Genomic DNA, 27,791 nt, shown 5'->3' on the forward strand with positions numbered 1-27,791 from the left:
ATAGGAAGAAACGTCAGAAAGATATGAGTTGCAATTTTTTAAACGCTTAGCCTTGGCTAAACTTTCTTACAGCAAAGAGCAAAGTACTTCATAAATCACAGCAAAAACAGTTGCAGATCAAGACCATCATACAAAAACAACCTTTTCAATTGAAAGATGGTAAGGCTGTTTGAAACAAACGATTTCAAAATTTCGAAATATTTCGTTTCCTTTCAAAGCAAAATTCCTGGTCTTACTTTTGTTTCCCTTCAAAATAAATTTTGAATGAAGAATTTCGTTTCAATTAAAAATCCAAGCTATTTCGTTTCCTTCTGCTTTCGAAACGAAACGTACAAGAATTTGAAAGTGCCAAAAACTCATAAGTCAAAATGAATTCGCTTTAAGGCTCTTTGAAACAAGAATATTTTGTTTCATTTCGAAGAGAAATTTCTTGACTTAATTTCGTTTCGTTTCAACCTAAAATTATTTATCTTGATTTCGTTACGGAACAGAAATGTTCACGAACAGGTTGATTTCGTTTCAGTTCAACTTGAAAACGCTCGTTTCGAACAGCCCTAAAAGATGGTTCACGATCTGATGTGGAAATGAGGACTTGATATCGTGACAGTAAAACATATTTTCATAAACTGCCCAATAACCCTTCTTGGAACGGTAACGAATCAAAAAATCTTGCCAACACTGATGTCATCTGACTCCGACAATGGGATGACTTTTATAAAATAGACAAACAAACAAATCAATAGTGGAAGTTAAGTGAAGCAAACCAACTTTGCCGAAAAGGTTCTTTAGCCTTTTTGCACATTTGAACTCTTTATCAATCAAGGTCACCAGATTAATTCAAATGCACTTCAAAAGATTACCCAAAAAAGCAATCTTACTTCACTGTGGTACAAGCAGCTTCAGCACTAGTGAAAATTGCAAGTTTACCATTATGTGCCAGTACTGACGGTTTATTGCAAATGATTTTCCCTTATGAGTCAAGAATAAGAAAAATTACCTTCATAAATAAACCAAGGCCCAAAATTAAAATAGTTAATTCGTATGCTAACAATCGTTGAAAAAAACTATACGATTAAAACGATTTAAGCTAACATTATAAAAACGTCAACCCAGTAATCACTTTTGCATGCAAACATATTCTGAAAAAGAATAGGAAACTATATCTTCCAAGAAGCGTGCTTGTATAAATTGGCAGAAATGCATTTTGATCGTGATATGTTCAGCATTTCAGTTCAAATCATACTTATTTCAGTTTAGCTTGGTTTTTAGATAATTATAAAAGCTAGACAGTAGTAGGCTACTTGTGAATGGAAGAAGAGTTTGCATATTAGTTTTCAATAATAAGCTAATTGCTGTTTGTGGCATATCTGCTAATGAACCAATCCGTAACCAAACAAAACAATCCAATATATATTTGCTTTTTTCAAATATAATTTCCAGAGCTTTCTAACTGAAAGAGTTCATAAAAGATGTCTTGGTATGCAAGCCTTATGTACAGTAGGAGGATTAGTTTTGTTTAAACGAGACGTCAAAAGACATAGAGAAAAGCAATCGGCTTTTATTTTATTTTGACATGAGTGAATCTAATTTTCATTGCAACTTCACATTGGTCTTAACGATTGTTGTTTGTCCAGAAAGTTTTTTAGTAAACAATCGACCATTTAAACGGTAAAGCGGTAAGATCAAACAACCATTGTTTAAAACTCTCGAAGTGTGCTGTTGAGCAACAGATGCCAGCGAGAAGTGCAGTTTTGTATTGTATAACACTTGACTTATTTCATGGCTTTCTCAATTGATGGCTGTTACTGTTTGCAATGTTTATTAGTTAATGGCAAGATTTATTACGTATTTTGCAGATGAAAAAGTAAAAATAACTAAATCGAGCTTGTATACAAATACAATAAACAATACTTGTTCTCTAGAGGCCGTTTGGTACTTCCCTGATTTAAACTCACTTTGACGTATATCTTCACTGACTTTTTCATTTTCAAGAGTGATATTATAGCTTTGGTTGGATTATATAACTGAAGATCATATGAGAATGTTTACAATAATTGGTGGATCAGCGTTTTTTTTAATTTTTTGCAAGAAGTAACTTGTACTAATATCTGTTTAAATAACATTTCTTTTGTTAATGTCACAACGGAATTTATATTTTAAGCGATTTAGAAGCTTGATTCAAGAGACATGTAGAAGCCATACAGAATCGAACAGTTCTATCGATACTGAGTCCAGTTGGAATTAGAGTAGGCTTATTGAGTTTATCTATCACTAAAACAATTGCATTTTGTGACTCATCATTGATAGCGATACAACTTTAGAACTATGGATTGCGAAGGAACAGTCGGATAACAGTCGCGTATGAATAAAAGGAATGTTTGGTTTATTTTTTTATTCTTGCTTATCCATAATCTTTAGCTGTTCTGTTTTTTAAGTTTCTCCAATATAATCATGAGCCGTCTTAATTTATCATCTTCGACGAGCTATATCTATTGATGTTAAATATATATTTGTTGTAGGCATTTTAAAACAAATCAATGTGGCGACAATTTGTTGTTTTGATGTGTTTTTTCTTAATTATAGAATGAAACCACGTTGTCAAAAAAACATAAGAACGGTCCACGATTTCTTTTACAAGTATTTCTAGCACCAACACAACAACTTAATATTTCAACACTTTACAAAGCGGTTCTCAACTTGGTGTCCGCAGGCCCGTCTAGAGAACACGAAACGTTTTCAAGGTCCGTGAAAGGTTCCGAGTTTACAGCATGATTGATATTTAAATATTGGTTGTGCTTTATTTGTGTGCTACAGTGATCCCTAAACTGTGCGTCGTTTGAAAATTTGAAGGACATCGCACAAAGGTTTGCAAATTCTTTTGTGCGTGTCGTTTTGAAACTTGTGAAACCTTTATTTCCACTAGGACTCTTAGGAGACGCGGTAGGCCTATAACAAAAATCTAAATACTTTTTGAGAGTCCGCGACCGCTTCGAAGGCAGATCCGCCAATACAAAAAAGGTTGAGAACCACTGGTTTACAATGAGATTTTGTTGAAATGAAAACGGTTGTCTATATTTTCACATGTAGCATAAATTCTATGAGCTATAACAAGTGTAGTGAAAAATCGTAGGCAGTTCTGATAAAACTAGCTGTTTGTTATAAAAGCAAAAGTACCTGCTTTTCTAGCATAAGAAACACCTGCCTAAAAAGGAGAATGTTTTAGCTTAAAAACTCAACAGATAAGAATATAATAGATTACAGCTTAAAATCATTCTTACAATTTAATTAGTTTCAAATAATTTGTAGCTTTTAATTATGATTTCTATGTCTTGCTGCCAATAATCATTAAATTTGATGGCAAACGTGATGGATTAATAGAATTGTAATTAGCTTTGCAAAAATGCGATACAGTTTGCTGTATTCTTTTAATTTTTGGGTTATAATTGTCACATTAGCAAACAAAACGCTTAGCCTTTAAAGAAAACATGTTTTAATACAAACGTTTGAAGTAGCTTTCAATTTAAATTGCGTGAACGTTTTATCCCAAACAGAGAGTTAGTAGCCTACTTTAATTAACCCGACTGAGCATAAGAGTTTCCCTACTTTGTTCCAATTAATCTTCGGCATGGAATTGAATTAACCACTGTTGTAACAATTATAGTAAAGGTATTGATTACGTGCTGCGACATGATGGTAAAGCTACAACATTAAGGCCTAGCTCGTTGACGCTTAAAAGTTAGTAACACCAACAGACAATTTTTTAAGAAGGTGATAAACTTAATTGTCTGGTCAACTAATCTAATCAGTTTAAACGAAGTATATTTGTGGACCAGCGATTCAAAGGAGCTGATTACGGTTAGAGCGGTTCTAGGGCAATTGCACAACTCCATCAAAAAGTGCAGTAAAGTTTTTTCTTAATTAGCGCTAATGGTTTGATTCTTATTTGCGACAGAAATATATATAAACATCGCCACTAGAAATGTAAATTATGAAGGATTTATCTTAAAAAGTCAAGTACATTGCGATTTTCATAGTCTTCTACAATGGGTGCAATGCGAGCTGAACAGTCTTGATAGCGTTTTTTTGGTAGTGGTGAAGGAAATCCTGCAACCACTTCGTTAATTGTTACCGTTGCTAAATCCTGCTCGCTCTTTAATGTGTCCATAAACTTCCAAACATTTGGATGACATGCAGTAATGTTAGCTTGAAGGTGGATATGCCATCCTTCCAATGAATTGTTTGTGCGGGAAGATCTTCCACTTCACGATCATGCATGCTCCACATGCTGATCGCGGAAAACAGAGTGATAGTCTGTTGATGCGTAGCCTTCTTCCGATAAAGACATCTTCAAAGTAATCTACGGTCAAGTCAGCTTCTGTTTGCATGGTATCCTGAAGTGTTTCAAACGCACTAACTACGTTATTTGGTCGAATGAAAGCCAGAGCTGGAAGCATACGAATTTTCAGACCAAAGTCAGCAGCTGGCTGACGTTGGCTTTGCAATGCTTCCGCTTGCCTTTCCTTTGTTCGGTGTAACAACTAACGATGTTGCCACCAATCGTCATCGAGCTATGAATAAACTTCACCAAGTCATGCTTAAATTTTATTATTCATGTGATATTCATTATCTGAGGGCAATTTTCTGTGGGGTAATTGTTCTATGGGGCCAATTTTCCGGGGGGCAACTGTCCGTGGGCAATTGTCCGGATACCGGTTAGAGCAGTGGTTCCCAACCGGGGGGAATTCCCCACTAGGGGGGAATTTTGAGAGGGGAATTTGGTTTTAGGATTGTAAACCTTTTTAAGCCTGGTAAGTTGGCCTAGACTAGAGCGTTAACGAGGAAATTATTTTTAGTTTAACTCCCGATTATTTACGCAACTGTGCACTGACATGGATGCAGACCATCACATAGGTCTACTTCTATTTTATTCAAATATTCGATGGCTTTCAAGAGGAAACGTAACCAAGCGAGTGTTTGAGCTCAGAGACGAGCTTAAATTATTTTTGACCGTTATATAAAATTGGAATTTGTTTGATTGCTGAGTGATGACAGATGGATTAGATTTCTTGCTTATTTGGTTGATATGTTTGGTCCATTGTATAAACTAAATCTGAAACTGCAAGGGAATAACACCAATATATGGTATATATTCAATCGCCATCTCCGTTTAAAGCAGATTGCACATCAACACGGCTTATCTGTATCTATGAGCCATTGACATATTGATGTCATTAGGAGATTTTCTTAAGGTACTAGAAGGCTCTGCTGTCCTGGTCGCGGGGTACGACGTTTTGTCTGGCTTCTACCTTTCGACCAGCCTGGCTTGGGTGGCCCTTCCAGGAGCAGATGCCAGTAGCATACCCCTCAGCATTTAAAGATGCTTTGGAAGCTTTCACCAGAAAGCTTGGCAATTGAAAGAGAATTAAAAATTAGAATGAACAATTGAACATGTTGCCATGTTTAAAGAATTATCATCGGTGCTGGTTGTTCACAGCAAAGAACAAGTTAGTTCTTCCAGAGTTGGAAAAAGAATTGATTTTGCAACATCTAGCAGCATTAGAATTGGAATTCATACGATATTTTCCTGAAATTTATGACGATGAGCTTGATTTAATACGAAATTCATTTACATTGTTGATGAAAAAAACTTCCCAATAAATTGCAGGATAAATTTTTAGAACTCAAAACAGATTCTCGCCCAAGGGACTTATTCAGAGAAAAATCATTCACTGGGTTTTGGCTATTAATGTGTAATTCTTATCCCAAAGTGGCAGAGGAAAGCTATTCGAAATATCCTTCCGTTTGATTCCACTTATCTATGCGAATCAGGTTTATCAAGTCTTGCAAATGAAAACAAAACAGATATTCGCTGTGCTCTTTCCAATACTCTTCCACCACATTCATGAGTTGTTGAATCAAAAAAATCACAATCTTCGCACAGACTGTTAAATGCACCGATTCTTATATTTGAATGTGTTTTTCGAATAAAATGCATTTCAGCAACATTCTTCATTAATTAAATTATTTTAGTATGAAAAGGAATATTAAAGGCTAAAAAGCTTATTAAGCTACGAGTGAAAGTTTAGTTTATCTTCTAAGAATTAGATTGAAATTAATCGATATCTCACCTATCTTGGTGCGTGTGTAAAACGGTTATTGTAAATTTTATAGTCAAGTTCGTTTCTTTCGCAATTGATGACTATGATTTCTTTTGCGATGCTAATAAAATCGATCTCCTGCACGAAGTTCGAAAGAACGTCAGTTCGATACCGCTCCAAAGCACGCAATTGCGTCTTGACAAAACAGTAAAAAAAAAACGTCAAAATAGAAAAGAGTTGCATACTCGATAACTATATGCTTCTTTGCTGCTTCCTGTTGTCTTTTACATTGAATCAGCAAACACTGTGATATTACAAAGGGTTCAAAGCAAAGATATTGTTATTGTTAAAAAAAATCTGTTTTAATAATTATACTAACATTCTCTTCACTGCCATTGGATTTCCAAAAAACATGAAAACATTAAAATTGTTCATCACCGTGAACATCTTGACCATTTGTTGGCTGGTTGTCAAGGCTACGCGAGAAGTGACTTGTTCCTGTGGAGTTAGACCGGACGACAATTGTGGAGATGAAAGGGTATTGTCAGGGCCCTCTGGCAAGAAGGGTCCAATGGGCTTACCAGGCTTGAAAGGTAGGTTTATTTTCTTCCTTTGACTGAGCTTACTAAGGTATCAGTTTGTCATTTCTCAATAAATGCATGCATTGGTGCATCTTATTAGATGTAAAATGAGGTATTTACTTGGGCTGGCTTGCAGCTTCATATTCATGACATCCATTTTAAGCCAGAAAACCAGTTCGTTTTTACATTGGTTTAACGTCTGTAGAGTGTAGACGCTTATTCAATGAAAAGACTGATCTGCTTGACAAGTTCCTGCCTTGGAATTTTATCAATTACATGAACATATTCAGATTCTTAAAAGATCCTTTAAAATTTATTCTTGTAGAGATTGTTTGAGCTAGCCTATTCGTATTTCAACTAAAACGTCAAATAGGAAACAAAGTTGCTTCATGCTTAGGTTTTGTGATCTGATCCATTATGTACCTAAGCTAAGTACAAGTATGTACACGCATCAGTAAGTTCTACTCTCAGCTTGGGCATGTACAAGAAGTTTGTTGCTCTGCAAAGGAAATTGGAAAGTCATCATGATGGTTTGTGTTGCATAGGGACTGGATCTGTCACTTCACTTGTAACACATCAAACTTTTTTTTCTAATGCAGGTGACCAAGGTATGAAAGGTGAAAGAGGACAAGCTGATGACACCAGTGCTGGGTTGGAGAGGTTGCAAAACAAGTTACTTGCGCTGGAGCGGAAAGTAGAAAATTATGCAGGTTTTGTTAACATCAGAACTATCATACCAGTCAATTAACCGGTAGGGAATTTTGTGTTAACGATATTTTCTATAGATAACCGCATTTAGCTGATATTCCGTCTAAACCTTTAGTTATATATGAACAACGAGCTCAATCAAGGTAATCGCTTTATACCAAAGAAAATTTCGAAAAAGTAATGAATATACCTAGATTCCTAGAACTACCATAACAATCAGTTGACCGTTAATGGTAATAAGAGCTAATTTTTCTTGTAACTTGCATTATCAGCACAAAACAAATGGAAAAAAATAAATGCAGAACTACAAAACGTCCAGTCAGAAAAACAGGCCAAAAGGTACATCGTATAAAATAAAAACACTCATTTGAGTTAATTGTTACGTGTTAAAGCAGTACGTGTTAAAACAGTACGTGTTAAAACTGTACAGCATGTACAGATGTAAAAGTTTCAATCCTTACACGAAAATATTTTTTCCGACACCAATTTGGTCTTTAAGCTTAAAAATTAGAATCATGCAATAACAAGCAAGAAGAACACACGGATTCGGAATATGATTTGCACTGGGGTGCATCAGTTTCCATTCATTTTGGAAATTCAACTTGTGCCATTGAAAAATGGTGACCATTTCAGATCATATTTAACCGAAGAAACATCAGGGTCATCGGACATTCCCTATTACCACTTCCCTAATCTTGGTTTTTCAAAATGAATATAACTTAAGGGCTAAACAAGTTAACTACATGGTTAACTCAATTTAGTTCAAACGTGTTGTTTGCTCAAAACTTAATTATTATTTATGAGTCTAATTATGTTGTTTTTAAATAAAAGCGACTTCCTTTCAAAGACATGACTGCAATGATGTAGCCAAGCAAGGACACACAGCTAATGGAGTCTACACAATTTTAGTGAAAGGAAAGTTTTTAGATGTGTACTGCGATTTAGAATCTGATGAAGGAAGCTGGTTGGTAAATAAAACTTTAACCCAATTGCATCTTTTCTTCGATTTTACTTTCTTTGCTTTACATTTCAGACACGTATTTCATGTTCAGTAGCTTTTGTATGAGTCTACAAAAAGAGTAGGAAACTTAATTTTGATCTAGGCATCTAGGATCGCATGAGATAGGCTTTGGGTAAGAGGCAAAAGCTAAATTTTTGCATCCCATTCTTGATGAATAATTCCAAAATTATCCTATGCAATAAGTTTGTCTCCTTAATCTTCAATTTGTCCATTAATTTTTTTCTAAATTAACTGTTTGTTTCAAATGTGATGAGGCAGTAAAAGGTTCTTTTTTTGGGTGCGACATATGTACATTGTGATGTATTGCGTATAGATTTGCTTTCAGGTTGGTTCAAAGTGCTTACTATAATGTTTCAAGATAACAATTTAAAATCATCCAGAAGCAATTAAGAAATTCAACTGATACAATTTGAAGCTCGCCATTCTAAAGTAATAATCCACCTTTGAACAAGAAATTTGTATTTTTTGTTTACTGTGTGGTTTTTCTGATTCAATTGCGTCACGTTTTTACTTTCTTCCTTTAAAAGCATTTGCTAGACGTTTCTAATCCCTATTCCCAGGTTTTTTCAAAACATAGATAGAAGCATTATTGTCTTGAAACAGAAAAAAAATAATTGAATATTTATTTCATAATTAGTTTTGTATGACTTTGCTTAAACAATACACTCCTATTGTTGTTAAGCATTTTAAATGAAATAAAATGCACAGTTTAAGTGTTCACATCTCCACTGTTCCAGGTGTTTCAAAGAAGAAACTCAGGAGAAGTTGATTTTTATTTGGGTTGGTCTGAATATCAAGCTGGATTTGGAAACAAAAGTGGTGAATTTTGGCTTGGTAGGTCGCCCGACTTTTTTCTTTGTTTTTTTGCACAACGCTCAGAGTTCTAGACGGATACCACTACACCCGACTTTGTCACGAGTTACACGTTAATCTCAAAATACAAGTCTATAGCCCCAGCGCTTGAAATCTCGACGCCCGTTCTCCCGACATGCTGCTGCTATGCGCAAATCGAACTTCCACATTTCCGAAGTTTGGAACCGTGAATGGAGAGAAGTTGCGAAACCAACCCAATTCACAGTCCTTCCCAATACCAACACCCCACCTGGAGCAGAAGTACCCCGGAAGGAATGGGTGAAGCTCAATCGCATGTGGACTGGAATGGGCCGTTTTAGTAGCAACATGTTCCAGTGGGGCCTCGCCGATTCACCATCTTGTGCGTGTGGCTCAGATTTTCAAACTGCACACCACATTATCTATCAATGTCCTGTATACCGACCACAAGATAGACATGTGGACCAAACAACGCTCGATGAATATACAATCCATTGGCTGCTGCGCCTGGATGTAACAATGTGATCTGTGGCGGCCTCAAACGCAAGAAGAAGATCTCAAGATGTAGTTTTTCCGTTTTAAGGTTTACTCACACCATAGGTAGGCCTACGAGGCTTTGTGGTTGTATTGAGCAGAAATCATTTTGTAAAAGAAAAAACGTATTCGCAATGCATGAAAATGCATATCAAATCCTAGTAAACCGGCTCGGTGGCTTAGTGGTTAGTGCGCCCGCCTCTGAATCGGTAGGCATGGGTTCGATACCTTGTCGGGTCATACCAAAGACTTTTTAAAAATGGTACTGAATCTAATTCCTGCTTGGCACTGAGCAATGGAGTGGATTCGGGTAATAATGTACTCAGTTGCGCCTCTATACGGCTGCATTGACACTGTCTGCTTTGTAAAGCGCTGAGGAGCAATGCATTCTGCGTTGGATACAGCGCTATATAAAAACTAACATTATTATTATTATATTATTATTATTAAAGCAAGTTATGTCACAGCACAATCTCAACAAAATTCAAAAGAATTGCAGACTAAAACTTTCAATATCAAAACCTAAAAATTGTGACACTTATAGCACTAATCGAATACGGTACTTAGCTTACATCGTACACGAAGTAGGCTAGTCAAGAATATTTTATCACTTATGATCTTGTAAGTGCAAAAGTGAAAAAAATGAATGAAAATCGCAATACACAAAATTTCTAGAAATGGTTTACTTTGAGTTTAAATTCCAGCATCACAATAAATAAATTTAGCTACAGCACAATTTTTTCTAGCTTTTTTTTTCATTAGGCTTGGATAATCTCCATGCCATTACCAGTTTTGGTTCATATAAACTTCGCATTGATCTTGAAGACTGGGAAGGAAACATTGCATATGCTGAGTACAGGTAATCAAAAACCTGGTTCAAAAATTACAATGTTGCATGGCTATTCTATATAACTTTGGATGAAGTTTTTATTTTACAAAATGTCACAGTTCGGTATTTTATCGAAGGACTATATTTGATGAAATATTAGTATTCACACGTTGACTGCCGTGCATAACGTAGATATACGGCGATAACATATGTGTTGCCAGTGTTGTACACTTATTTGTTCATACAGCGCGTAATATTACGTTGTGGTTAGATATACAATGCTCTTTTCAGTGCAATCTGAATGTTTGGCGTACATGCGTAAATACGGTGTAAGCTACACTGTAAAATGTGTACATCATTGGCGCCTGACGTTACGACTGAAATGTTTGTACCAACAATATTAAAACCGCTCCATAAATCATGTTCCTGTATTAACTTAGCCTGAATTTTTTTATATCAGTTGGCAAGAAGTCGAAGTTTAGTTTTGGACACGCTACATTTAAGAGATAACATGAGACTGTAATCGTAAAAATGGAAAGCCATCAGAACTTGTCTATCGCCAATACACACACATATGACACATCACTTGAACTTTTTTACACTTGTTGATGTTCCTCGTATGCCATTACGTCTGATATAATAATAATTTCAATGAACTTGAAGCGTTCAACTTGCAATTCCAAAACAAGACTAAATTTTATTGCATTGTCAAATTTTTGGTAGTAGAACTATACAGTGACACTCTTCTTACTTTCTCAGTACCATAATTGTAGGAGATGCCAGCACAAACTATCGATTGAATATCGGAAGTAATAGTGGAACAGCAGGTGAGTTGTTGTTTATTTGAAGAAACGTGTCATGGCTACGTGGAGGTGAGACCTGATTTGTTGCATTTTGCATATTTTGATTACCGCTACTACTCCTGTCTGATTAAATTGTCACTAAATTTTTTTTAATCAAATTGTCATTCTTTTTCAAAGCCTGGTGATGTTAAAATTCAATTTGTCACCTTAGAAAGATAGTAAAAAAAACGTTAAAATATCGTTTTTAGACAATTTCATGCAAACAGTTGCCAAACGTTGGCAAAATCTTTAAAAGTCTGTAGAATGCAACAAATCAAGACTATCTCCAAGTTTACATTGTTAAGTGCAAAGTGTATAAATTTATACCCCTAGGGGTGGTCTCTTTTTTCCACCCCCTGCTTTTCCACCCTAGGCTATAGATATAATCATCTTTTGCGTGCAGTGTTTTTTTAAGGTGTCTTGGGGGACCGAAACGGTCCCTCAAATTTCTCCAGCAGTGTCGCAAAATTTGGACTTGCAACTACAGTAGAAAAGTAATGGTTGTTTCTCGCTGTGTCTTGTCGATAATACGAATATAGCCTACGATCAATAGTTCACGTCCGGAAAAAAGAATAAGTGGAGGTACAGCTAACAGCTGAATCAAAGAGTTATTCACAAAAGAAGTGCACCTTCGATACTCGTCAATGTTTATTTCTGATTTATGGCGCATAATGATCAGTTTTTACGTGTGGAAACATAACCAGCAGAAGCCAACAAGCACACTTTGTTTGATTGTGCTGCAAACTTGTTTAGCGGCCGTGTTGGGCAGGCTGTTTGGTCGCTGTCACAATCATTTAAGCTGTGCGTTTAAGCTGTGCGTTTAATAATTCGTTTAAGCAAATATGGCTATTTTTTGGTATTTAAATGAAACAATTGCGGTCTCTTAAAACTACTTACCGGACACCCAAACCAAACCTTAAAAAAAACCTGTTTACGTGTAAAATGATCATAGACACTTTAAAAATTTGCAAATCAAAAATAATACAATTATTATTACTAGACCTAATGGCAGCTTGAAACAAGGATTTGAAACTATTTATAGTTATGGTCACTGGTGGTTGCATTTTATAATTTTATTGACGCTTAATAGCTGCATAAGTAAATTCTATGGAAAGTTGTGTTATGAAAACTTTGAAAAAATTTACAAGTGGACAAAATGTTTTTTAGTGATTGAAATAAGATGTGGAAAGTGTGTGTTGCAAACAAAAGTAGGCTATTTCAGAAATTACTTAAAACCACCTAAACATCGCTTTGTTTCAGCGTTATTGTTTTGTCTGTTTTAGTACAGTTATTTTATGGAGAGTTTTTTTGTTTATTGTTTGAAAGTTTTCACCGAAATTGAAGCAATAATGGCCCAACACCAGGTCAAGTTTGATTTGATTTTAGTCGTGCTCAATTGTATTTAAATTTACGATGTTTTTAAAACTGCATAGGTCTATGACTAAGTAAGCTATTTATACCAAATAAAGTATCTAGAGTAGTGAGAGGCAAAACTAGTCATAGGGTATTTTTGTATTACAGTATTGTGTATATCTTTCCAAAAGGTTAAAAACATTTATGTTTTCGGCGTTAAACAACTGTGGTAAGGTTTCCTTCCACAAGCTGACTGAGTAAATGTGATTTACTGGTGTTGACTGTTGATAAAAACATTTTTAATTAAAGATCAAATAACTGGCTTCCCTCTAAGCCGGGGTAAAACGGCTGAATGTTTTTTTCTCAAACAAAATTATATTTACAGCCAAAAGTGAAACAAGTTTGTTAAAATTGTCTTCAGTCATAAATTGTAAACGTACAGATCGGTTCACCATAGTGACAACATTCATGATTGCTGTCACCAGTCACAAATGTTTGCTTAAAGTCCACCTGTCACAAATTTTTATCATGTTGACTGCGTGCTATTTGCAAGAGATAACTTACAAACTACAGTATAAATAAGGTGGTACAGTACATGCTTGCTTTTTTTAAACTATTCCATCTTTTCAACTATTAGAAAAAGGTTGCTAGTATAGCTTACAGCTATTTAGTGATTGGCTGATCTGTTTTGGCCAACCAAACAAGCAACGACTGCACAAAAATTTTAGACTACCAAATAAAAATATATGTAAAGAAGAACAACATAATAAGTATTAATTATGGTTACGTTTAAAATAAAATGCTTTCATTTAGTTAAAAAAAATGCATACTGTTATATACGTTTATGTTAGTTACCAATAGTAATATACAAATGAGACATAACAAGAACAAAATCCTTCCAGAAAACATGATATTATATTATTTGAAACATTCTTAAACATGATTTTTGCAAACATGAATTTTGTTAGCAAATGTTTAAACTCATTAACAAATATTACAGTAATTAGTGTGTTCAAGCTAAATTCATTCTGATTTCAAACCATTTAATTCCTACAATTAAAGGTAATTCGATAAAAGGCCAAAATAATAATTGACAATTTGTGTGTGGGCGAGCAATTCTGCTGTGGAGTATTATGAAGCGTTGTGGTTTTAGTCATGCTTTTATTGAAAGTTTTTAGTCATTGCTTTTATTTAAGTTTAAATGGAGATTACGTCGATGGAGGGCGTACGAGTGCTTGGAAAAGAATCTATTGGTATTATTGGAAAGAAAGAAATTTGATGAAATAAAAATTAATTCTTATTTAATGATTAGTTAATAAAAATTAAAAATAATTTCCTTTTGATTTCAAACTATTTTTATTCTTATCGTTGAAGGTGATTCATTGGCCTACCACAATAATCGGCCATTCACCACAAAAGACAACGATAATGATGCGTGGGTGAACAATTGTGCAGTGAATTATCCTGGTGCGTGGTGGTTTGGCGATTGTCATCGTTCAGACTTAAATGGAGAATACATCGATGGAGGGCGTACGAGTGGTAATAAAGGTATCAATTGGTATCATTGGAAGGCAGAAAGCTATTCGATGAAAAAGGCAGAAATGAAGATCCAATTAATTTGATGCTTCAATAAAAAACTTCATTTTCCGTAAATTCACAAACAAAAGATACGACATAAATTTGCTTTTATTGCTGATTTTGGTTAGTATTGCTATCAACATTTCGTAGCCTATCTTTTCTGTATATATTTGAAAACAAAGCTTCCATGTTTTTATGTACTTTCGGGGGCTTTGTACTTCGTTTTTTTAATCACAAAAAACTGTATTTATAAAATATATTACACAATTAAAAAAGCAGAAAGTATAACACCAAAGCGATAAAACAACATTTATTGAAGAGCTTGTGCCGTACTATCAATAATCTGTGAAATCATTAATCTGTGACAAGTAGGAGGTTCATGGTACTTATCATATTCGTTCATCATAAAGTAATTTTATAACTTAAATATTAGTTACTCTTTTATCACATGCTTCCTTTGCTTGCTCTATGATCAAAGGGCCCGTGCTCCAACAATCATCAAAAAATTAAACGATTAAATTTATTCAAGCTAACATTGTAAACCTGTCAAGCCAGCAATCGCTTTAACATGAAAACATAATCAGAATAAGCATATTAAGTTACATCTCCCAAGAAACGTGCATGCATAAATTGTCAGAAATACATTATGATCGTGATATGTTCAGCATTTTAGTTCAAGCTATACACATTGCAGTTTAGCTTTGTTGTTAGATATAAATGAAATGAGGAACATCTCAACAGAAGATATTGTGAGCGTGAGAAACATCTGCATAAAAATAGAATTGTTTTTGTGGCATCTCTGCAAAAGAAACCAATCTGTAGTCAAACAAATAAATAAAATATTTAATTCATATTGCACATTGGCCTTTCTTTTATTCAATTTTCAGATCTCTCTAAAAAAGAATTCACAAATGATGTCTTGCTGTAGGTGTTAGGTATTAGTTAGGTCAGAAGAAGAAGTTAGGTTTATACGAGAAGACAAAAGATATGGAGAGGAGCAATAAGTTGTGTGAAAAAAAGTTTTATTTTGTCATACAGTATATAAATCTAAATTTCCTTGCAAAAACGCATTGGCCTCAACGATTATTCTTTGTCCGCAGAACCCAGTAAAACACAACTCTTCAAACGATGAAACATAACACTCAAGCAACGATTGTATTCAACGGTACTACGACAGTTTATCGAACGATAGTTCATCGAACGACAGTTTATCGAACGACAGTTTATCGAAACGACAGTTTATCGAACGACAGTTCATCGAACGACAGTTTATCGAAACGACAGTTTATCGAAACGACAGTTTATCGAACGACAGTTTATCGAACGACAATTTATCGAACGACACAGGGCCGTAGCCAGACCGCAGAGCAAGGGGGGCCAACGTTTTTTAAGGAGGGCCGAAAAAATTTAAAAGGGCAAAATCATTATAAATGTAGCTGTTGCTCTTAAATGTTTGGATTTTGCCAGGGGGAGGCGAATTTGTTTTTAGGGAGGGGCGGGGCCTCCCTGGCTCCCTGCTGGCTAGGGGCCTGGAACAACAGTTAATCGAAAACCTAACCCCTAACCTAAAACCTAACCCTAACCCCTAACCCCCAACCCCTAACTCCCAACCCCTAACCACTGACCACTAACACCTAACCCCTAACCGTAACCCTACCCCTAACCCTTAACCCCCAACCCCTAACTCCTAACCACTAACTCCTAACCACTAACTCCTAACCACTAACCCCTAACCTTAACCCCTAACCTTAACCCTACCCCTTAACCCCCAACCCCTAACCCTACCCTTAACCCCTACCCCTAACCCTTAAACTCCAACTCCCAACCACTAACCCCTAATTCTAACCTTAACTCTTAACCTCTAGCCCCTAGCCCCTAACTCCTAGCCTCTAGCCCCTAGCCCCTTCGATGAATTGTCGTTCGATGAACTGTCGTTTCGATGAACTGTCGTTCGATGAACTGTCGTTTCGATGAAATGTCGTTTCGATAAACTGTCGTTTCGATGAATTGTCGTTCGATAAACTGTCTTTCGATAAACTGTCGTTCGATGACCTGTCGTTCGATAAATTGTCTTTCGATAAACTGTCGGGTCACGGTATTCAACCCCCAGGGTGTGTTGTTGAGAAACACATGGCAGGCGAGAAAAGCAGTTTGCGGAAGAAAATACTGAATTTCTTGTGTTTTTTTCTAATTCATGGTTATTGTTTGTAAGTAAGTAAATCTATATCAATGGCAATGTTTATTTGCACTCTTTGCACATAAGAAACATAAAACATTTAAGCAAATAACCCATGCTGGTGCTGTTGAGATCATTGGGTGTTTACCAGAATTTAAGTTACTTTGACCTATATCGTCACAGCCTCTTTTATGTTCAACAGGGATACTGCAGCTTTCGTTAAGCTTTGTAAATGAAGGCCATTTGAGAATGTTTATAGCATGGCTACCTAAAGATACGGCCGGATTTGTCACACTTTGCAAAAATTTTCAGATTTTGCTAACCTTTGGCGAATGTTTAAATGAATTTTTCTAAAAACTATATTTTTACGCTTTCTTTACTGTATTCCCCAGATGACACAATAGATTTAACATCCTCAGATGTTGAAAAACAAAGAACATTTGATTTCAAAGATTTTAGTCAGACTGTTCATTTTTCAATGACAGTCTGATTCAGCGTTTTTCAACTTACTTTTTCTCATTTTCTACTGCTTCCCCAAGGCAACAAAAAGCTTTTATATCATTAGAAGACAGCAAAAAGTAAAAACATCTCTGAAAATGTCATTCAAACACTAGCAGTAGCTGTAATCAAAATGTGACAAATCAGGAAGGCCATTTGAGAATGTTTATAGTAACTGGTTGATCAGAGCTTTGTTTTTGCAAGGAGTAATATGTAATTAAGGTAAAGGTAGCCTCATACTCAGCTACGAAGCCTCGGGAAATGAAAAGGCAAGGTTTTTATAATACCAAGCTTTTAGCATTAACGAGAGTAGAATGGCGAGTTCCTTTCCGTTGCAGGGATATCCTGTCGTTACATCTACTTATTCATAACTGCAGACAGTACACCGCTTCGGCCTTCCGGCCTCCTCAGTGCAGTAGGTTTATTTATTAATAACATTTTTTGTTAATGTTACGACTGAATTCATATTATAAAAAACCTAGAAACTTGTTTCATCAGATGTTTAGTAGCCATGAAGAATCAAACAGTTTTATTGATGTTGAGTCCTGTTGGTACTCGGGTGTGATTATGAAGTCACCTTTCATTAAACCAATTAGGTTTCTGTATCTCGACGTCGATGTAACTATAGAGTTAGAGGGCTGGACTGACATGATATAGTCAAATAGCAGTCATTTATTGAAGGAAAAAATGGTTTGTTCACTTTTATTTTCTACTTTCATGCTTCTACCTATTCTTCTGCCTCCAAAACCTCTCCCACACAAATATGAGTCCCAATAATTGAGCATAGATATTAGCAGTTTGGAACATGCTATATCTGGTCATGCCAAATATGTTGTTGCCAATTTGAGAAAAAATTAAAACAAGTCTGTATAACGCAATTTAGATTTTCCAATAGGACTTTTTCTTAATAGAATACCAGAGTTGTAGAACTACTTAAGTCACACTTTGTGGAAATTAAGTTATCCACAACATCAACATGTTGTTTGATGGTCAGTGCTTGTCCTTGCCCGACATTTAATTTAAAAAAAAAAACGACTTAATTTTATTACTGCATAGAATAAAGGGATAAACAGCGACGAAAGAACTTTAATTTCCTTTACCTCAAAAGTTGTATTTTGAACTTAAGCAATTCTGCAACTCAAGTATTCAATTCAACAATCAAACAGTTTTGTTGAAAAATCAATAGGACTGCAAAACATTTATTTTACAAGTTTTTCTGCTACCAATAAAACCATTTGATATTCCGATGTAATTTACGTTGTTTTCTGTGCAATAGAAAACCGTGTTGTGGCAAGTTGCGAAAATAGAAATTTCCATGAGCTATGAAACTTTACTATTACCATTGCAAAAACGCAAATAGCTTAATTCTGAGAAATGTTCGAAGCAGTAAAACTGTCAATATAGTTTTTGTAACAAAAGCAATTGTGGGTGGTTTTTCAACATGACAAAAAACGGGTTCAAGGGAAAACTAATCAGACCAAAATATTGAAGAGATCAAAAACTAAAATAAACACTGTAGATTAGAATCATTGCTACAATCCAGTTCGTGTCAAATATTTCGTTCCTTTTATGAGCAAGCAAAAAGTATTATGTCGCTATAGATTGAGTTTTCTTTTTAGCAGCATGATTGTTGTTTACTTCACAATGTAGCCTAGATATAAACCATTTGTTTTTGCCTGGAACCTGTTACTACCAGGGCTGTGGAGTCAGAGTCGTGAAGTCGGTGAAATTGTGGCGTATCCGGAGTCGGAGTCGTTAAAAAAACGGTTTGCCATAATTTTTTTTAAATATTGTTTCTTGTTTTCTGTATTGTGTCTAAATCAGGGCTACTCAACTGGCGGACCGCGGTCCGAATCCGGACCTTCTGGGTATTGATGGTGGACCTTGAGCTTTTGGAAGAATAACCTCCTTGCCGCGTTTCAGGGCTTCTTTAAACAGATTTCTACTGGGAGGAAGCAATTTTTACTGTGATTATCCTATAGTTGCTAGGGGGCTTCGACTCCCAGACTCCCCAACACTTTCTCAGAAATCCAATTCGAGTTACATTTTACTTAAAAAAGTGGTTTTGTACAGATAATTCAACTTTCTTGGTTGCGTGTGAAATAACTTATTCACCGGACCGCTAAAATATTCAACTTGTCAATCTGGACCCTGGTTAAGATTAGTTGAGTAACCCTGGTCTAAACCTTTACCCCAAAATATAAGTATTGGTTCTTGTTAATTTTTTAAAAAGTCTCCGTTTGAAACTTTGATTACAAATTTAATGAAATTAATTTTAAAAAAATGAAAAACAATACATATTTAGAAAAATATGGCAACCCTCTGAAATCAGGCAACACTGAAGTCAGAGTCGGCCCGTTATAAACAGAGGAGTCGGGGTCGTATATTTTTCACCCAACTCCACAGCCCTGCTTACAACCACAGTGAACCCGCAGCATCAGGTTAAAACAGGCCGTTTGTATTTACATGTATGAGCAATGAGCATGTATGAAGTAAACTGTTATTACTATTATTGTTAATTAGTACAAAAAGCTGTTTTATTAAATTTTACGTCATTCCTAATATTGCTACTGGATCTCCAAGAAAGATGAAAATAATAAAAGCGTTCTTGGTCGTGGTTGTTGTGATTATTTGTTTGCAAGTTGTCGAGGCCACACCTGAAGTTACTTGTTCCTATGGATTTCTAGCACTAGTTGCAACGTTCATCTGATGAAATTGAAAGTAAAAGCAACAATAAACAGGATGGTTTATTGCTTCACTGACGTTTCGCGCACCATGACAATGCGCATCCTCAGAGCGAATAACATACGTACAAAATAAAATTTCACAAGGTTATATACTGCAGTGCGATTGAAGGCAAGGAAAAATATAAAAATATAAAAAAGACACACAATAGTTTAAAGATTGGCCAATGATGTGTGAGCAGTTACTTTCCACGTTAAATTACGTAAACACTTCCAAACAAAAACCATAAGATTTTACTTAATTTAATTACGTAATTTTTTTCTTGAAAGTATTTTTGGTCTTGTGACGCATTAAAAATGAACTTTTTGAAACTCACATCTTAACAAGTGTTACTTTGCAACAGCAAAGCACACTGAAGAGATGTGATGTGCAAGCTTCCTTAGCTGTAATAAAGTGTATCACTGTATCAGTTCTAATTAAAAGTTACGAGACTGCTTCTCACATATTCATTTGAAATTCAATTCTAATCGATATTCGTTTTAATCACAGCCACGACAGAAGATCTTACTTTGCATAAATTAGACAACAAAGAAAGTATTTTGAGCGTTGTTTTAGCAAGAGAAATTTTAAAGAGTAGCTACTATTGAGTGTAGACTGTTATCAAATGTTGATTTTTTTTAATTCTGCCGCTTTTTATACAGCTATAGCAGGTGTAGGCTTATATTCTATAACAAAATGCTCAAGAAAAGCAACATCATCGTTCAAAAAAAACAACAAACTTCTATGATCTGCAAAATGCAACGCACATTCAATAGTCGTGCATATCGCTTATCTGACGACTTATTAAGGAAAAGAAGGAAATATTATTCCTGCATCTAAATCGTCAAATTGTTTCAAAGTGACATCATTTAACACAACTCTTCTATTTATTCTTTGATATCAATTGATAATATTGGACGCCACTTAAAATTTGAAACGACGCACAATGGCGTTGCGACGGACAGTATGAGAATCATTGGATTAAACTATTAAAAAGGTCTGCATTTAGCTACACAGCCGGTACTGTTCTTGATAACAACTGTCAACTAGGCCTACTAAACGAATTGTGCATACTGTGCATTGAAGACACGTTGGGAATGACTAAAACATAGTTAACCAACAATTAGAAAGTCATATTTCAACATTGTAATTTTGTTGTGACTAGTCGTGAGAGGACTTGTGCAGTGGAAACCCATTTTTACAAACTTTATGCTAAAAAGTCGAATTACAGTTGACAACGGTTCAACTATGCATCAGCTTTAGCGGTTTTCCACCGGTTTAGGTTTAAATCCTGTTAACACATTTACTTCGCTCCAGTTTGAGGTTTAGCAAGCGCGCTAATATAGACTACGGTTCGCTCCAAGTCCTGTTTAGACATTATCCAGCTTAATGCATTTTTTCAGCCTCATTCCGCAAGTAACTCTGCGTCAGCTGAATAAATCTCACTGGAATGGGTGTGGTTCAGTTTAAAACTTTTACGTTAGAAGTCGACTTGAAATTACATGATTAAAATTTTAAGTAAATAACTGCGCTTAAAAGCGGCCATGAATCGAGAAAAGTTTGATTTTGATTCGCTTTTATGTCTTTGTCTTCAATGGTTCAGTTTCGATTCGACACTACATCTAAGTTTTATGATAAAACTGTAGTCTATTTGGTTGGTTGGTTTTGAATCATTGTCTTCGGACTGACAAACCCTTGATAGCTGATGGAAGTTTCATACTTGTAGAGGTTTTTGACGCACGACCGGTTATCGATATTGACAGAGTGAAATTTTCCGATTGTCCAAGTGTTATTTCCGGGGAATCATTCCATTCATTAGGTGCCGCTACATGGAGATCAGTCATTGAAATGCGTTGCTCAAGCGCACACCCCGAGAGGCGCCACTTGGTCTTGAAGCTTCTTTGTTCACAAAGTCACTCCCCAACCAGTTGAGCTATCGGGGCGGACCTCAGTATTAGGCTGTTTGCCACATTACAATACATTACATAACTTGCCGGTAAAGTTTTTTCCAAAATGAAAATAAACTCTTAAATAAAGCAACATTATCTCGACTCGTTTATAAACAAATGCTTGAAATCCCGCTATTTAAATAAAATGATATCCTGAATTAATGTTAAAAAAAAGGATTAAAATTCCTAGATTTCCGGGGCTCTCAGTCCAATAGTTTTCTTGTAGTTTAATATGACATAGGTCAAATTCCCACTCAAGTCAGTGAAGTCCACAATTCCCATCCACACTGATGGTCACAAACAAAAGTGAAACTCGAGTATGGCATCTTCCATTTTTGTTCGATCGGGATCTTTATGACTTAACAAATCCTCACATCCCTTAATTAATCTAATATCACGTCAGTTCCTCTTAGTAATTTTTATCGATGAGTCTATGTTTTGGACTTGCAGGGCTGTTACTCCGTCAGCCTCCGCATTTATCCGGCCCTGTACACCAATAACTAGGGTGGATTTTAGCACCTTGTTTTAATTTTTTGTAGCTTCAAACAGTTTCCTAAACAAGCTACACTTGTTTTAAGTCATGTTCAAGAGATTTATATTGTAACTTTTTCTTGCATTTTTTAATTTTTTTTTTTTCTAAGAATTGTGCACAAACGAAAAGCAATGAAGAAAATGTTTTGTTTTGAATTTTACAAAATCAAGCTGGGATACAGACATATACAACCAAGCAACCACACTGCATTTAACATTATGTTAAATGCCGTGTGGTTGCTTGGTTGTATATGTCTGTGGCTGAAGAAAGTAACCTCTTTACCAAAATTGTATCAAGCTGGGATAAGTTTACATTAGGATCATATGCTTGCGCTAAATAAAGACTTAATAGCAATCGCAGAAATATCTCAATCAAAATATTTTTTTAGCCGTTTTTCAACGCAGAACGATCAGATGCATCAAAAGTGCATGTGGTTAAACTAAATGAACAAAGAGGCTAATGCGGTTTGAAATGCTCGTGCATAAATGCAACACTTTACCACTACATTCCTTCAAAACAGCTGCAATTTTCTCATTTGTTACTGCAACAAAACTCGACAACCAGTTGATCTGATCACGATTTTTACCAACACAAGCTAAGACACCACTTTAACTCAATTTGGTTAATACTTGAAAAAGAATAAGTGGCTGTTCGGGTTTACTATATTTCAGAATAACAACATTTAAATCAACTAACATGTCCGCATCATATCACGAAATTGTGCTGACAGTTTTAACCAGAGCTTTTAAAATACTTGATCCTCAGTATTAGGATATAACACTTTGATATTTAAAAAAATTAAGCAAAATCTAATTTTCTGCAAGAAGCTACTAATATATCTATTATAAATAACAGGGTTAAACACTGTAAACAGTTTAACCCAATCGAATGCCTTTGATAACAATCAAGATACTTCCACTGCTGTCTCTCTCAAAAAACTAGTATCTAGGCCTGTTAGGCCTACTTGTTTGTAATTGCGATGCTTTTTTATGTAAAACCTACGAGCTAACTGCGAAACCAGAAAACAACAAAATTGCGTTATTGCATGCAATTGTTTATACACACAAAAAAAAATTTCAGCGAATATGTACAACCATTTGTTCCTCAGTATTTAAATCAATGGGTCACAAAATTTTTAAAAGGCTTTGAATACAGGTCACGTTTAAATTAACACTTAAACTGTTTATTGATTTGACAGCAAATAGTATAAAACAGGGGTGTGTCAACTTGCCGCATTGTCCAGCTAGATACTTATAACCGGATGGACCGTGGGCCACACTTTGTCAGAAATTATTGTGACGTCATAAGTTCATCGCGACAAATGTTTATGCAACCACCTCAAGCGTTCCAGCCATTCAGTCCACGGAGGTAAGCCAACTCATCTACCTCCCTGGACTGGCAGTCAGCAGAAAAAAATAGCTGCATTGAATTCACACTCATCAACTCTATAAAAATACATACGTTATTGTTTTTGAAGCGAAAATCAAAAGTGTCGCGGCTTAAACGGCCGAATGACCCAAACTTTATTTGAAAGTAGATCATTTAGTGGATCAAGGTTTCCACCACTTTGATGGAGAAAATATATCGTTGCATGATGGTAATGCAATGTTGCATGATGGTAATGTAAAGTCGATTGTTAATTAATGTTACAATGATAATATACATATCAATGACCATGCGATGCGGAGTCGTGGATGATTTTAACGCCGTTTACATTGCACCAAAAATGCTTTTTGGGCCACATGTATCACAAAGTTCAGAATTAGAAAAACACTTAAAGAAAACTTTAAACTCTTTTTTTTTGGCAGATTTGTGGAGATTAACAAATTTGTTCTTTGAATTGAATCAAATTCGCTGGATCTTCATTTCTGCCTTTTTCATCGAATAGCTGTCTCCCTTCCAATGATACCAATTAATACCTTTATAACCACTCGTACGCCCTCCATTGATGTATTCTCCGTTCAAGTTTGAATTAGAACAAGCACCATACTACCACGCTCCACGACGTTCAACGGCACAATTGCTCCCCGACGCATCATTATCATTGTCTTTTGTGGTGAATGGCCGATTATTGTTGTTGGCCAATGAATTCCCTTCAATAATTATCATAAAAGTGATTTACGTCACAATGCTATTTTCTTACGCAAACAACTTGCCTTGTCAGTAAATATTCAATTCATGTTCAAAAGCCCTCCACTGCTATAACCTATTTGAAAATATTTGAATTATTATTGAGAGAGATTAAATTTCGTTTTCAACATCATTTTGTATTATGATTGTGATTCTGATTCATTCTGATTATGCATTGTGGTGTAGCGCGTGTCGTCACGCACCACATCTCTCTTGCCGACAGCGCAGTGTGGGTTTGCCGATTGCCTGGCTTGGCTTCTCTTGGTTTCTTTCGTGTTGGTTCATTCTCTAGTTTTCAGTTAACAGTGTAGCAGTGCAATCGGCAGTTTAAGTAGAGTCTTGTTTTAGTTTGTCATTTAATACTTTCTGTTAACATTCTTTAAAGCTAGTTTTCAATTGCAGGATATTCACGTTTTAAGTTTATTAAAGCCTACTTTACTGAAATGAGTTTGTTGGTTTCAATATAGGTCATGTCAATTTAATAAACTTATTTAAGCAAGAATCAGAAAGATGGACAGACATATTCCTCGTCCTAAAGACCTTTCAGTTGATCCTAACTCCGCTGACGCTCCTACTATTTTCAAGTTCTGGTTTCAGACTGTCACTGACTACATCGCTACACTTGAAGAGGTTCGCCAGGAAGGAACTCCTAATATCAACAAAACTAGAATAATACGTAGCTTCTTGTCCCCAGAGGTATACCTCTATGTCGAGGAAGTTGACGACTATGATGCAATTGTAGATACTCTCAAGAGAACATACGTAAAGAAGAAGAACAATGTCTACGCCAGGCATTTACTAATCAGCCGAAAGCAAGCCAGTGGAGAAACGGTCTTGGAATACCTTAGAGCGCTGAAATTACTCTCTAAGGACTGCACTTTTGACGACGTTTCTGCCCAAACGTATAAAGAGCAGCTTATTCGCGATTCTTTCATAAATGGCTTACAGTCTCCTGTCATCCGCCAACGTCTTTTGGAAGAGAATAACATAGACCTTCAACGTGCTTCGGAACTGAGCGACAGTATAGAAAGAGCACAACAACAATCTTGCATCATGGGGAGAGCTGCAAACACTTCGATAGCCTCAACGACAAATTATGCGCGAGAAGGTAACAACATGCGTCCAGAGCACAAGGATCACGACGTTTCTGCAGCCACTTCCAAGTCCAAGGTACAAACCAGAAAATCATGTTACTTTTGCAACGGACCACTCCATGACCGTTGGTCTTGTCCAGCACACAAACAGAAATGCTACAATTGTGGAAAACTAGGGCATTTTTCCAAGGTCTGTCGCAGTAAAAGTTCATCAGTATCTTTGGCTTCTGCTGCAGAAAACCTAGTTGCTAACGCGGATTCTCTTAATTACTCGTCAACGCCTTCCAGGCACAGAGGCCCGTTATATTTTGCTGGAGCTCCTAACTGCCTACATCGCACAGTGGTGGACGCTTTGGTAAATGGACATCCAGTTAAAGCCTTGCTGGATTCAGGTGCCTCGGATAACTTCATTGATAGAAAATTGGTAAACAAGCTGAAGATAAACCTTACGAAACAACCTCACACTGTGACCATGGCGTCGACCCATCACTTGGTCAAGACCGATGGCTGCGCTTGTTTGCATCTTGAACTCCTCGATAGAAGTTATCCAAAGATTTGTTTCGATGTCATTCCAAACTCTTGCGCTGATGTGATTTTAGGCCAAAATTTCTTTCAAAAACACGAGAAAGTCACTTTTCAGTTTTGTGGCCCCGAAAAACCGCTTGTAATTTCCGCAGCAACATCGAAGCTCGTAGCACTTACCTCAGCTCGCGTGGATCCACCAAGTCTTTTTCAATACATGCAACTTAATTATAAACCTGTTGCAGCCCCTTCCCGTTCTTATTCAAAAGATGACGTCGCGTATATTGAAAAGGAGGTGGAAAGACTATTAGCCGAAGACATAATTGAACCTTCAAGATCTCCGTGGAGATCGCAGGTGCTTGTTGTCCGGAATCAACATAAATGCCGCCTTGTGATCGATTATTCACAGACCGTCAACCGTTTTACACTTTTGGATGCGTATCCCCTTCCGCGAATTGAAGACATTGTCAACAAGGTTGCAAAAGATAAAATCTACAGCTCTCTTGATCTGCGGTCCGCTTACCACCAAGTTTCCCTCTTGCAAGAAGAAAGACCATTTACAGCATTCGAAGCTCTCGGCCATTTGTATCAATACAAAAGACTGCCTTTTGGTGTAACAAATGGAGTTGCTGCCTTTCAGAGAGTTATGGATGACTTCATCAAAAGATACAATCTGAAGAAAGTTTACGCCTATTTAGATGATCTGACCGTTACAGGGGAAACTGTACAAGAACATGATGAAAACTTGAATGCCTTGCTTGATGCTGCAGAGAAGAGTGGATTTACTTTTAATAAAGACAAATCGAACATTAGACAATCTACAATCAATTTACTTGGCTACCAAATCTCGCACAACCAAAAGAAACCAGACGCTGAACGACTTCGACCACTGCTGGAAATGCCCCCACCAAAAACTCTGAAAGAATTGAAAAGAATTTGTGGTATGTTTGCATACTATGCCAAATGGATTGAAAGATTTTCATTGAAGGCTGGTCCACTCTTAAAGGCTGTTATACCTTTGGACGAAAATGCTTTGATTTCATTTAAAACACTAAAGGAAGAGTTGGCGGCTGCTAGTCTGGGAACTATTCGTGATGACCTAAGTTTCGACATCGAAAGTGACGCTTCTGACTACGCTATAGCCGCAATCCTCTCCCAAGGCGGTCGCCCTGTCGCTTTTATGTCCCGCACCCTCAGTAACTGCGAACAGAAGTATCCGGCTATCGAAAAAGAAGCTACAGCAATCATTGAAGCCGTTCGAAAATGGGCCCATTTTTTAAAGGGTCGCACCTTTTCACTTGTCACCGATCAGCAATCGATCTCGTATATGTTTGATAGACGCAACCGTGGGAAGATCAAAAATAACAAAATTTTGTTGTGGCGTCTAGAGCTAAGCCAGTTTCATTACGAAATCCGTCACAAGCCCGGAAAAGAAAACATAGCCCCTGATGCACTATCAAGAGTGTCTGCAACTCTGAGCCCTGAAAAAGACTTGCTTTCTTTACATGAATCACTTGGACATCCAGGATATGTTAGATTGTATCACTTTATTCGATCCCGCAACTTGCCGTACACCAGCGAAGAGACTAAAGCAATCTGCAACCAATGCCAAACTTGTGCTGAACTCAAACCACGTTTTTACAAACCACCAAGAGGAACTCTTATCAAAGCGACGCACCCATGGGAACGACTATATGTTGATTTCAAGGGTCCTGTTAAAGGTTTGAAGCCCTACCTGTTAGTGATTGTAGATGAATATAGTCGCTACCCATTTGTGTTTCCATGCAAAAG

The 27,791-nt window shown here is 36.3% G+C and overlaps 1 protein-coding gene across 1 annotated transcript; it reads left to right on the top strand.

Moving 5' to 3' along the window:
• Nucleotides 1–6,510: 6,510 nt before the first annotated feature.
• Nucleotides 6,511–27,727, top strand: LOC145771147 (uncharacterized). Its single transcript, XM_082582885.1, has 9 exons — nt 6,511–6,691; nt 7,279–7,389; nt 7,660–7,726; nt 8,235–8,355; nt 9,146–9,242; nt 10,536–10,632; nt 11,362–11,429; nt 24,881–27,531; nt 27,722–27,727. Exons 1-9 carry the CDS (start codon nt 6,511–6,513, stop codon nt 27,725–27,727), a joined length of 3,399 nt encoding a protein of 1,132 aa, XP_082439011.1.
• The last annotated feature ends 64 nt before the right edge of the window (nt 27,728–27,791 follow it).

This window comes from Aplidium turbinatum, chromosome 5 (assembly GCF_918807975.1).
Source record: "Aplidium turbinatum chromosome 5, kaAplTurb1.1, whole genome shotgun sequence".
Taxonomy (NCBI): Eukaryota; Metazoa; Chordata; class Ascidiacea; order Aplousobranchia; family Polyclinidae; genus Aplidium; species Aplidium turbinatum.

Excerpts from the sequence above, each read along its gene's own strand:
- LOC145771147 (XM_082582885.1), top strand. The coding sequence starts at position 6,511 with ATGAAAACATTAAAATTGTTCATCACCGTGAACATCTTGACCATTTGT. Across the intron at positions 8,356-9,145 it reads CTGATGAAGGAAGCTGGTTG|GTGTTTCAAAGAAGAAACTC; the intron begins GTAAATAAAACT and ends CCACTGTTCCAG. Across the intron at positions 10,633-11,361 it reads ATTGCATATGCTGAGTACAG|TACCATAATTGTAGGAGATG; the intron begins GTAATCAAAAAC and ends TTACTTTCTCAG.